The 13334-nt window shown below is 49.4% G+C and overlaps 1 protein-coding gene across 1 annotated transcript in view; it reads right to left on the bottom strand.

Moving 5' to 3' along the window:
* Positions 1-1455: 1455 nt before the first annotated feature.
* GARNL3 (GTPase activating Rap/RanGAP domain like 3) overlaps positions 1456-13334 on the bottom strand; it is a 108367-nt gene continuing 96488 nt past the window's right edge. The window contains exons 23-28 of the mRNA XM_065878825.1: positions 9464-9571; positions 7999-8117; positions 5595-5733; positions 4630-4845; positions 3270-3396; positions 1456-1633 (exon numbers count right to left, since the gene is read on the bottom strand). Of these exons, the coding sequence (XP_065734897.1) occupies positions 1456-1633; positions 3270-3396; positions 4630-4845; positions 5595-5733; positions 7999-8117; positions 9464-9571 (887 nt within the window). The remainder of the gene's footprint in view (positions 1634-3269; positions 3397-4629; positions 4846-5594; positions 5734-7998; positions 8118-9463; positions 9572-13334) is intronic.

Genomic DNA, 13334 nt, shown 5'->3' with positions numbered 1-13334 from the left:
TTACACGAAAAACACCAGCCAGATTCAACTGATACAAGGCTCTCAGCCTGGCTCTGTATGGTGGACAGGGAGAGAGAGAGAGCACAGCTCTGGGATCAGAGAACTCACAGGTTCAAATCACTGCCCCTTTCTGAGCCTCAGTTTCCTTACCTGAAAAGCAAGAATAATAAAATCTAATTCACAAAACTTTAGGTGAGGTTGAGATACAGTATGTAGTTGATCTTGTTGCCTTCTGCTGAAGGGGACCAGGCAGCCTTCAGCTCGGATGCTTCATGTTGGACCGTCTGTGCCACAGGCAGAGAGGGGAGATCTCCCCACAGTGTGCAAGGCCCAGAAGGAGATAGGGTCCAGAACTTGTGTGAAATCTATCAGATCAAGGTCATGTCAAGCGCAGGCCTCTGCACCTAGTGAGAAGACCTGCAGAAGAGCTCCTCAGAGCCACTTTAACAGGCAAATGATCTCAGGTTTCTTTTGATGGGTAATATAGGCAAGACGAGACAATAAAATGGAATCCATCAGACTAAAGCCAAAAGTAAATTATCTTCTTCATACCGCTTAAAATTGGTACAATATCAGCGAAACTAGGTTTCCCTCCTTTGATTTCCCCTGGCTAGAGGCTGACATCTCACTGTTTCATTCCCACCTGGCCAAACTCACATTTTCTTCTCACTTTAAGGAGGGAGCAACGGAAGGCAGATACATGATAAGAGGAAGGATACTCATTTGGTTCATGTGAGAGAGCAAAGCAGACTGGAACAAGAGGAGGGAGTTTGAGAATGATAATTCTGATGATGGAGAGTAACTGTTTCTTGGTTATATGATTTCACAATAACAATACCCCCCCCCCAAAATCTTAAGACTCTTTAACAGGCTCCTATACCTTATTATTTTTTGTGAGACACAAAGAGAAAGAAGCAGGAGTTTCGAAGATCTAAAAATTCAGCTTTTCTCAAAAGTCTGTAGGCAAAAACGCAGCTGGTTCCAATCACAGTGAACTGAAACAGCAACAGGGGCCAAAGGTGCAGAAAGAAAACTTATTTATAATAAATTTTCAAAGCAATGGCTTTTCTTTATAAAAGAAACACAGTATGTGACAAAACAAAACCGTAATGAAAAAATAACTTTTCCATCTAAGTATATAAAATATAAGAGAAGGTTGCAGTAAATAAGAATGAACATTTTTGATTTATTCAAAGTTTCAATCTAAAACCTCAATGAAATCTACCACCTTTAATTACAAGGGTACTGATGGTTCCTGAACAGAAAGAAACAAAGGTTAAGATGGCACCGGACATTGGAGAGTGACCCAAACTGGCCGAGGGTGCAGAAGGTTTGGTCCAATAGACCACGGACAGGCTAAAAGCCACATTTTGTTGAGAACTGATGTCGGAACTGGTTAAAGAGTATAAACCTCCGTAAGAAAATTAAAGATGGCAAACTCGACTGGGACTCTGTTTACTTCAAGTCAATAATGTCTTCGTCCGAGGAAGCTGTGAGCTGAAAGGGGCTGCTGCCCCAGACAGGGCTGCCTTCTCTCTCAGCCACAGGGTCCGGGTCGGAGCTTGTCGACTGGTAACGCCCCTCGGGATTGGCTTCAGAAGTGGAAGGACTTTCCAAGGAGCTCGACGTGATCCTAGAGGAGAAGAGTCACTGTGAACGGATCCTGGGGCACCGCTGAGCTGGCTGCTCTGTTTCCTGTTCCCCTAAACTCGGGAGCCCTTCTCCCCCTCCCCCTGCCATTATGGGGGAGAGGTGGGGGAGTGCAGGAGTGACCCCCACCCCAGCAGAGCTGGTGTTCTGCAGGCAGACAGCCCGATCTCACGGGTGGTTATGGGTTTTAAAGGCCAGCGGTGACACACAGGTGTTTGTGTGGAAAATCGGGATAATGTCGGGATAATGTCACTCTGTCTAAAACCCTCCCCTGGCTCCCCACGGCCTGACCCCTCCAGCCTCGTCCCAGCCCACCCCCGCCCTCTCTATTTTCTCCTGCATTCAGGACACTCATTCTCTTGATACCTGCAAAACCAACCTGACCAAATTCAGGGAGTTCATTCATTCAACAGGTACTCATGGAGCCTGTAAAAGCCCCGGCCCAGCCTCTGGCTGCTTTTGACCTTGCATCCTTGTCTGTGCTCAAGCTGACCCACTCTCTTCTCTCTCTCTCTCTCTCTCTCTTCGGGGCCTTTACCCCTGCTATTCCTGCCGTCGGAGGGGCTGTTCCCCCAGCTCCTTCTCATTCAAAGCTCAGCTCAATGCCCCTTCTTCCAAGAAGCCTTCCTTGACTCCCAGCCCCCACCTCAAGTAGACCTTCTATCTGCCCCACCCCCATCACTACCTTCTTATAGATTTCCTTGCAGTGCTTGTCACTAATGGAAATGATAGCATTTGCTTATTTGTTCACAGGTTTATTATCTGTTTCTCCACACTAGAATGTAAAGTCCACGAGTGCAGGGGCCTGGTCACACAGTAGGGGCTCAATGAAAGTGCATTGGATTAAAGCGTGAGTGAGTACTGCCCCTCTCTGGGCCAGGCTAATGCTTGCTTGATTTATGAGACCCGGCTCAGCCTTTCCTGATGTTTGGGACCCGCCACCCCCGGCCCAGGTGTGGTGTGATGGCATCCCTCATTCTTCTGCACCACCTGCCACCCTGGAATGCTGTAATTCCTAGAATGTCTTTGTTGGCCTTTCCCACCAGCCTGTGAACCCCTGAAGTTCAGCTCCATATCCCCAGCTCAGTGCCAGGTGCTCCAAGAATGTGTGTTGAATGACTCAATGGAGCCTGGACACGTGCCCCCTTGCCCTCCACACAGGAGCAGGCAAGATGTTATCAAGGGACACAGAGAACCTCAGGGGACAAATCAGTGGGATTCAACAAATATTCATGGACACGTGATACTGAACGGCCATCCAGAAAGGCTGTACCTGTTTCCACGCCCACCACAAGTACTGGAGAGCGCCTGTCACTCCTACTGAGCATTCTTGTTTTAAAAAATCCCTGTCAATCTGGCGAGCAAAAAAAGTCTCAGTGTACTTTAATGTGCATTTGTTGGATTGCTAGTGAGGTCACCTGTTTGTCTGGGCCCCTACCTGGCAGGCAGTGTTCTCTGGGGATCCTCAGGGAGGAGCTGGCTGCTAACCCTCTGCTGTGGCTGGCCGAAGGGGCCAGCACATGGCATCCTCAGTCAGCAGGAAGGGCCCTGTGGCTGTCCTGTGACTTCAGGGGCCACCACCCTGAGAAGGGGCTGCTGGGGGCTGCGTCCCTCTTTACCTTTCGCTGCTAGTTGACCTCACTGTCCCTGGTTTAGGGCCTCCTTGGTTTTCTTCCACCCGCTTCCGGGCTTTTGACTTGGGCTTTGGTGCTCCTTCTGCCCTGGGTCCACCTTCATCGGAGAGGCCTGGATTGCAGGGGAGAATCACAGGTCAGAGGGTCATTACCACAGGGCTGCCACAGAGACAGAAAATGCCCTTTTCCTCTTGGTTGGGTATTGGTACGTTATTGGGATCGAGGCAGGAAGAATGATGATAAAGTCTATATTTTTAAATGGTTTTCTGGTTGTCTTGTTGGTAGAAGGTCTTTTTTCTTCTGATTAGAACGAATATATGTATTGGGAAAAAGAGTCAGAGGAGTTTAATGAAGGAGAGAAAATCTACAGTCCTACCACTGGAAACTGTAATTCTCCAGCTCAGAGATTCAATTTCTGAAAAGCACAGTGGTTTATATAATAGTAGTTGGCAGATCAAGCTTTCTGAGGGTATAGTGGGTTAAAAATAGCAATGCATATGTTTAAAAAGTGCCGTGGAAGGCACCAGCTTCTAAAACCAACTGCCTTTGCCAGTGTCAAGGCCTGCCCTGTCAGGTGGTCCGAATCCCCTTCTCCAGTTGGTCAGGAAACATGTGCCGAGGCCAGCTGTCCTTGCAGTTTTATGCCGCGCAGATGCCAATTCAAGTTTTCAAACCAGTTCTTACTGGTTTGACATAACATTTCCATTTTTCCTCATTTTGTTTTCAAAATTCTGAACAAAAATCTTTATAACAGTCTAGCATTTTCACAATCATCATGGTGCTTTATGCTCTCTGGTCTGGTCTCCCACCTGTAAACTGAGAGAGGAGGGCACAGCAAAGATCTTACATCTCTACCATCCCCATAGAACTGCCCCACAGTCCAGGGGCTTTGAGAAGGATAACTGAACTGTACCACAGACGGGCAAGAAAACAAAGCATATGGAAAAAAATAAAAAACCCAAGTAAATTAAAATTTTGGATATACGAATGTGAAATGTTATCTGAGGACTTCAGGATATAAACCCTTCTGGACACTTTCCTAGGAAATTAGACATATGTAGATACTGATGTTTAAAAAAGTCATATCAGACTAGACCTACTGTTTTACAAACTGCCCTTTCCCCCCTGAACATGGTTTGGGCACTTTCCACATCAATAAATACAGATTGACACATCATTGTCATTGGGTAAATGATGTATAGTGTTCCTCGGTGTAGGTGTGCTATAATTTCTTCATAAATCCCTTATGAAAGCGCTCATTGTTTTTGAGGACAGTTAATATCCACAGATAAAACCAGCGGGTATCTTTACAAACAGTGCAAACACGAGAATCGAGAGCCATTACCCAGCAGCTCCCTGCGGGTCCTGCTTGCTATCTCTTTGATCTCCATGCGGGACAGGGACAAGGAGTGAGTGACAGGAATGGCCGCGATGCCGATGCCGATGGAGGTGGGCGGGGTGATGACCTTGGAGACTAAGGGTGATTTCAGAGGCCGCTCGATGCTTCTGCCCACCAGGTTTCTGAGTGGAATCTTGTACAGATTTTTGGACTGAATCTCACCTGAAATAAGAGTTCGAAAAGAACATCAGAACTTTAAGAAGAGTTCATGTTATTCACAAGAGGATAATTCCTGGTTCCTCAACATAGTTAGCATGAAGGAAGAGTTTATGTTGCAGGCTGACCTCCCAAGTCTCATTGGGGGCAATAAAGTGAGGGTGCCCGACGGCTCTGTGTTCTAAGGGCATCGTGTTCATGGGTAAAAGGGGGAAAACGCACCCACTCCTGGTTACAGGAGAAAGGAGTCGACAAGAAAAGCACAGCTGTCCTGCTCGGGAGCTTCAAGCTCTCGTGACAACGAGCCACAGTGACGACTTATGTGGTGAGAAGTTAGGAAAAGCACGAGGCAGTAACCACAACAAAGGCCTGTGGGCAGGGTTCAAGGGTGAAGCCAGGCAGAGTGAAAGTTGGGTGCTGAGTAATGTGTGTGTATGACTATGTCCTTTAAGCTATAAAAACCTACTATATTGTTAACATCCCTGGAGGAAAGGTAACTTGCTGGGGCAAGTTGGAATCTCTCTAGCCCTCAGCTCCCTTCTCCCCATTGCAACAACTGTTTTCATAATGGGATTTTTTGCGGGGGGGGCATTATCACAAGGTTTCTTAAGAATGCAACCACACTGCAAGTTTTTTTATGGCTTCAAATAGTGAGTTCCTTCGGCAGTAGTCACATGTCAGTATTTGACAATGAACTAGAGAAATCAGAATGGATCAAAACTATCTATCATAAGACAGTGAAAATTGGACTTCACCTTCCCCCAGGGAAGAAGGAAACACTGGAGTATCTCTGCCCGGGGGTGTCTGAGGAGAATTGTGGGCACTGGCCCCCTTGGAGCTGCCTCCGGATGAGACCTCATTCACAGATGCGGTTGCTGTGAAGTATATATCCGACTAGAGAGAAAGAGAAGGCGTTACTGAGCCACCTGCTGTTACAGGCCCTGCACCCACCGGCCCTTCTGTCATCACTGCAGGGCCCCCAACTGCCCCCACCCCCACTTGGGGACTGTGGTGCAGGAACGAGCCGGGGAAGCGGCTTCCAGCTCTGCACTCAGACGTTTCCTGAGCGCTAACCTCACCCGCTTATCTGTTTGCTGATACACAATAGAAAAGAGTCCATTTCCCACACACCTGCTGCAAACACAGACACAACACACTTCCCCGACACGGATCTCGGGCACCTGGAGGTTAGAACTGGAGAGGGTTTGGGATTCAGTCAGACCATGTCACAGGTGGGGAAATGGGTTCTCATGATTTAGCAAATACTCAAGCACACCCTCGATGAGCTGGTTTTGGGGTAACGGCGGTGGTATGTGGACTCAGGGACACTGAGTTTCAGGGATTTTGCAAGCTGGTTGCTAAACACAGCCATTATTAAACTTAAATTATATTAAAAAACAAAGGAACTAAATATCAAAATTCAGCCATTCCTAATTATTTTACTACCTTGAGTATTCTCCAAGCTCTTGAGGTAATTTACATGAACACTGTCTTGGGCGGGTGGGGTGATGCTGTGTTCCATCGTGTCACATGGGAAGCCTGAGATCAGTCATGGTGGGACTGTTTACACCATGGAAATCGGCAAATGCTACAAATCAGAGCTTGATTTGTTGTTTTGTTGATTGTCTAGACTTACAGTGATGAAGAAAAAATAATGAAGATTAAAATTAAAAGTGTGTTGAATCTAATGCTAAAATTGAGAGAAGTTTTGGTTTAATGATTTGTACGAGGGTGAAAAATAGTTTAATAGATCACATATCAGATTTTTAAAAAATAAATTTATTTATTTATTTATTTTTGGCTGTGTTGGGTCTTCGTTGCTGTGCGTGGGCTTTTCTCTAGTTGCAGTGAGCGGGGGCTACTCTTCGTTGCAGCGCACAGGCTTCTCATTGCGGTGGCTTCTCTTGTTGTGGAGCAGGGCTCTAGGTGCACGGGCTTCAGTAGTTGTGGCACGTGGGCTCAGTAGTTATGGCTCGCGGGCTCTAGAGCGCAGGCTCAGTAGTTGTGGTGCACAGGCTTAACTGCTCTGCGGCATGTGGGATCTTCCCGGGCCAGGGCTCGAACCCATGTCCCCTGCATTGGCAGGCAGATTCTTAACCACTGCGCCACCAGGGAAGCCCCACACATCAGATTTAATGACAACAAACTTGGAAAAAGAGGAACGGATGGAGATATAATTCCAACCATAAAATTGTGGTTGATCTGCATGCAGCATTAGTTTGGCTACGGAGAAAGGAATTCAGCCAAAATTAACAAAAGCATTTTGTGAGAGCCAGTTGGCTAAATGGACTTTTAAGATAAAAGCATTGTATATTTTATTATTTGTAAATTGTAAGCTATTTGTATTTTATAATCAGTAAAATTTGTAATCAACTGATGTCCATATATGTGTGTGTATACATACACACACCCATTTTCCAGAGGGCTGGTGGTGGTTACACACTTACCAGCACCCCACTGGCGCTACGTTAGTGAATAAGATGCTCAGTCTCTGCTCTCACAGAACTGTCCGTGCAGTGGGGAAAGTACGCAGTCACCCACCACCAAATGTGATGCAGGTCAGGATGGAAAAGTGCTCCAGGCGTGCAGCAGGCACCAGCCTGGCCTGGCGAGCCAGGGAGAGGGTGTGGGGCTGACTTGGGGGAGGGGACTAGAACAAGACCTGTTGGATTATGCGCCAGGAGTAGAAGACAGCTTGGAAGATCGTCGTTCCTGCATCCTTCGGTTTTGGTCACATTCTGTTACCAGACGTGAATTAGTCTGTCAGCCATAGTTTGTGGGACACAAATTCAAACTGAGGACAGACAGCGGCAAAGGAAGAAAGGAACATTGCAAGCTCTTACTTTTCTAGACTTGGCCTCTTCTTCAGGGCAATAGCGACCCAGGCTTTGATGGGGTGTCTCTCTTTTCAGCTGGGTGCTCCCCGACTGCCACCAGCACCGACGAGTCTCTTAACACTAAGGAGGCCGTTTTGAAGCCCAAGGGGACTCGCACAGGAAAACCCAACCCATGAGCCTGTTTTCAGCTTTCTCATCTCAACACTCACGAGGTGTTGGCATTGTCAGCCTCACCTGAACATGTCTGCGCCCGCCTGAAACCTCATGGTGCCGGGGGTGCCCAAAGCCCCTCACACAGAAATAAAAGCCCAGTTCTACTCACCCTGGAGGCCACGAGCTGCAGCTGAGGCACGACGGCCGTGTGGACCAGGTTCCCGTTCACCACCAGGCGGATTTCCATAGAGTCGGTGGTGAAGGCCAGCAGGTAGGGGAATGCACAGACTGCAAGGCAATGGGGCGTCAGCTCCCAGCCTGTGCCTGCGGCTGTGGAGCTGCAAGGACCCTCTCACAACCCCCTTGCTCCTCCGGCAACTCCCATCTCTCCCCTTCCTCTGGCTGCTTCTCTTCTTCGTTCACGGGTGCATGTCCCCCAATTCCAGGAAAGCCTGCCTTAGCTGCCAGGCTTCTGCCCAGTGACGTGTGCACTGTCCCAGCTTCTCCCTGTGCCCTTCTCCTGCTGCAGTCCTGTACCCGATCTTCCGGGGGCGCACTGCCCACCCAGGTCCTGGAGACCTTCCCCCTATGGTCCAGACTGCAGGTTGACATGGGCTTCGCACGTGCCTTCCACCCGGGAAACTAGCCTTTACTCCTTCTTCATTCCCTGTCTCTGGGTCACCCTCCCCTATGCTCCTCCTGTCTGTGTGCCTGGGCAGGGACTGCTGAGTTATTTGTTAAACGTTGGTCCCTCTTCTTGAGATCTTTTTGATGACTTCCAGGTGCCATAGCTGCCCCACCTTTGTCTTTTTTACCGGCCACTTCGCACTCTCTCCTTCACGCTGGCCCACTCCCTCTGCCCTCTCTCCTTGGCGACTCATCCGTTCTCTTGGCTTCACCTTGACTCTTCCTACCACACCCACGCCTCTAGCCTTGATCTCTCAAGGGGGCCCCTGGTGCAGTGCCGTGGCTCAGACCTGAGAGCCGTTTCCAACCCTTTCCTCCCTTTTTTACCATAACTAATCTGCATCTGAGCCGACCCCATCCTCCGAGTGTCTGGATCCATTCCTCTGCTCTCCTCTCAAAACTCTATCATGTTTACCTATCAACAAAGCCTTCTACTTTGAGGAAAACAGTGCTAAGATTCTTGGCTCTGATCTGACTCTCCCCAGGCAGATGCCCAGCTGTGGATCTTGAATCACAGAAACGAAGCACCACCACTCACGTCCTGAGTTTTCAGTGGCAGGCAAAGTGCCCGAGTTTCTGTAACTCTAGACTTTCAAGCTTCAAAATGTACAAAAAGGACGCCAAGTGCACTGTGCTCCTCCCCCAGGTCTGTCAGAGTTTTAAGGCTGGAGATCTTGTTCAAGATCTACTGAAACTGATATTTAATTGCTCTCGAATGCTCACATGCTCAGGCACTGAGAAGACCTGGGAGGAACAGTGGAAGACAACAGTCCCCAAAGGGGAACAAAATGAAACACAATTAAAGGAGAAAAGGCTTTGAGTACTCACTATACTCACATAATTCATAGCAATTTGGCAGTAAGCCAGTGAGTTTGCCTACATAGGATGGAACAGTTCAGATATGTCTATTGAGCGGGAAAGAACATGATGATAAAGGGTTTCCTTACCAATCGCACAGGGAGCCTGGTTCCAACAGAACTGGAAATCTGACGCAGAGGGTTGAACCAAAAAAGAGCCACCATTAAACGGGCAAACCTTTTTATAGATGCAACTGTCTGCAACGAAACAAGAGCGACTCCTTTTTGTTAGAGACAACACTCAGGTAGCCATAATTCGATAAATGAGAGACAGGCCGCAAGAATAGCATCCTATCTGCTCGTTCTTTATGAAAGCCAGGACGAATATCGCCATGATGTGAGATTCTCAGGCGCGGGAGGCAGTCTGAGCCAGAGAGATGTTTCTGCTACAAGTCATCGTAGCTGCCGTTTTTGGAGAATTTACTATCAGCCAGGCACCGAGCTTCAAAACATTCTTCCGTTTAATCTGTACAAACTTATGAAGTAGATGCTATTATTACACTCATTTTACAGATGAGAAAATTGAGGCAAAGAGCAGTGAAGTAGCTTGTCCACAGCCTCACAAGTTCTACTTGGGAGAGAACCAGGTTGGCTTGATTGCAGAAGAGAAGGGGCACTTGAAGGCAGCCCCTGGATGGAGGAAGGCCTCCTACAAGGGGTCACGCTCTGAGCCTCACTCAGCAGGACATGCGTGATGGGAGCTGTACACCACTCCCCCAACATTTTATTATGAACATTTGAAGCCATGTGCCTGTATCACCTTGATGAATCTGAGCCAGCATTAAATTAAGGCCAGGTTAATTCAGTTACCCAGTTCCTGGCTTGCTCCGAGCTCTAAACACAAGTCCAGGTGGTTCAGACCCTCTTCGAGTGAGAAAGGTCACGTAGAAACAAAGGCCCCTTTTATTCCAGAAGCCCATCACGTTTTAGCCATACAATCTTATTTTTAAAAACAGCCTTACTGAGATGTAATTTATATACCATAAAATTCATCCATTTTAAGCATTCAAGTCAATGAACTGTAGTGTGTTTATAGAGGTGTACAACATCACAATCTGATTTTATAACATTTTCATCACCCTAATAAGAGACATCACACCCATGAAGCAGTCTCTTGCCATTCCTAGTGTGAGAATCGACAGCTGTGGCCCCTCTGTGAGAGGGCAGAGGTCATGGAGCCAGAGCTGCTGCTGCCCGCTGCGATGTGGGGCTAGGCTGGGGATGACCACCGCTGGCCCACCTGAAGCGTCGGGTCTCCTTTGATGTGACCACCGTGCCTTGTCAAGCAGTTAACTTATCCTGTCTCATCACTGTTCTTCTAACAGAGTGAGTTATCGGGACAGAAAAGCTCACCAGAGTCAGTTCTGTCTCTGCTACGGCGGACTCACTAGGGGAGAAAAAGCACCCTGATGCTCAGCCGAAGACCTCGCTCCCCGAGAGAATGAGCGCCCGGATCTCCCCGCGGCGGCTCCCCCAGCCGCTGTGTCCTGCCCACAACTCTGGATGCCGTGGGGTGCAGCTCACCCCCTCTCCACTCTGGCCCGCGGCTTTCGCCCCCTCAGGGACTTCTCCCCTCTGTCCTGCACCGCAGTTTCCCCTTCTCCGTCGGATCCTTCCCGACAGCCTTACCCATGCTGCTTATTCCACCTTTTAGTAAACAAAACCCTTGGCCTCTCTTCCTCCTCTAGCTGTTACACCCTTCCTTATTCTTCTTCCCTTAAAGCAAAATTCTTTGGAAGACTTGTCTGGACTCCCTGGCTCTACTTCCTCTTTCCCAATCTCTCCTGACCTGTGCAATCAGGCTTTTGTCCCCACTTCTTCCCCAGAGACACCTGCTCTTGTCAAGTTTCCTAGTGGCCTTGTAAAGCCAAGCGCCACCTCAGACCCGATCTGCCAGAGGCAGACGGCACAGCGGGTCACCATCCCTTCAACACTGCCTCTCAGGGCCTCATCCCACTTTCTCCTGTCCTTCCAGCCACTCCTCAGTCTACTTTGCTGGTTCCTCCTGTCTCTCCCTGCTTCCCGGCGGGTGATCTCTTTAGTCTCAGAACCCTAACGGTCACTTGCCTGCTAATGACCCCCAGGGAACCCTCTCCGGAGCCCGCACTTGAACCAGATGATCGCTCACTGTCTGCACTGGGATATCTCAGAGGTGCTGATGGGTCATAACTGGACTTTTGATCTTTCTCCCCAGACTCGCTCTTCTAAAAGCCTCCCTCATCTCCGTAAATGGCATTCTCTGTTCTCCCAGCTGCTCACGTCCCCAGACTGCAGTCCTCCTTTTCTCTTCCCCTCACAGCCACACTTTATTCACCAGCACGTTACCTTGGTTCTCACGTGCAAAGCACATCTAGGACCTGACCACTGCTCAGCGCCTCCCCTGCGGCGGTCATGGTCCAAGCCCCTGGGGTGCTCGTCAGATGAGCGCAGTCCCCGCCCTTCCCGCTTCCACACCATGGCGGGGGTGGAGCCGCTTTCCTCTTACAGACCCTGTCGCCCCTCTGCTCAAAAGCCTCCAGTTGCTCACCAGGGTGCAACGCAAAGACCTTTCACCTACCGGGCCCTGCTGGAGTCTGGTCCTCTTTGCCGATGTCATTTTTATCCACTCGCACCCTCGCTCACTCTGTTATGAGTCATCTTGAGGTCATTACGGGTCATCTTGGGGTCACCTTGACTATACTGGAGTGTTCCTCCTCAAGGTCTTTACACCTGCCCTCGTCCCTGCCTGAAACACTCACCCTGATACCTTCATGCTCAACACTCAGTCCTGATACCTGGACTCCGTTTGGGTCTTCGGTCCTCGCCCCTCTCCCAGCGAGGCCTGCCTTCCTCACCCCCTGTAACTGGTGACCGGTGACCTGCACACCCCACTCCTGCCCAGTCCGGCCCCTCTTCCGGCCCCTCTTCCCCCTTCATTTCCCCTCAGCACTCAGAACCATTGAACAAACTGCATGTGTTTCTTATTTATCTTGTTAATTGTCTACCTGTTCTCTTTAAAATGTAAACTCCACCTGATGGCTGGATTTGTGTTTATATTCACTGCTGAAACCCCTAGATATGGGAAGTGCTGGGTAAAGATTTGCTGAATGAATGAACGACTCAGGAAGGACACAGCAGCCTTGTGTTTCTAAAGGCCCAGGTCCCTTACACACATCCCCTCTCCTCTCCCCTGTCCCACCTCAACTCCCACTAGGGGAGAGCAACCTGCTGGGGGCTTTGAGGGGCTGGGCTGGAGGAGACCCTGGCCCCTGAGCACAGAGCCTCCTGGACGGGTCGGGTGGCCGTGTTGTGCCTGGGAGGCCAGACCCGGCCTCCACCTGCCTCAGAGGGGATCACGCAGGCCTGGAGGAGGCGACCGGACTGCAGTCCATAGGCGCTCCCCACCGGCCCCCCATGCTTTCCAATGGATAAGCCCCAGGGAAGCAGAGGGCGCTCCCTTCCAATAACCAGTGCTGGTGGTCTCTGCACCCGAGGGGAGGGGCCTCCAAATTAGACTGAACTGATTCAGAAAAGGAAGCGAAGCTGTTTCTCGAACCCCAGAGCTGTGCAGTCTATTCACACCCATGAACTGGCGCCCATGCCTGCTGTTCCCTGAAGCGTGAGCTCACTGTGTCCCTGGCAGGGCCTTTCACTGTTGTGTCTCGAGAGCCCGACACGGGCCTGGCACAGAGAGGGCCGTCCCTTGTGGTTAAAAAGAGCCGCCTGAACGGGGGCTGGTGCGGGGGCAGGATGCTAAGAAAGTCACTGCCTGGGAAGCAGCTCAGAATCTATGACTTCCCTCCTTTGACTTTCCCCATCCAGCTGGTGGGGAACAGTGTATAGGTTCTAATTTTAAAACAAATTTCTCTGAAGAAAAGCCCCTTTCTGCATGTAGAAAAGTTTTTAACTTATCTGAGATAAAAATTTCTCTATAGAAAACTCTGGGTTTCTGGAAGTTATATTTTAGAAAGGAGCAGACATA

This window comes from Phocoena phocoena, chromosome 6 (genome assembly GCF_963924675.1).
Source record: "Phocoena phocoena chromosome 6, mPhoPho1.1, whole genome shotgun sequence".
Lineage (NCBI taxonomy): Eukaryota > Metazoa > Chordata > Mammalia > Artiodactyla > Phocoenidae > Phocoena > Phocoena phocoena.
Note: the sequence above shows the minus strand (reverse complement) of the source record. Positions and strands in the feature narration are given on the sequence as shown.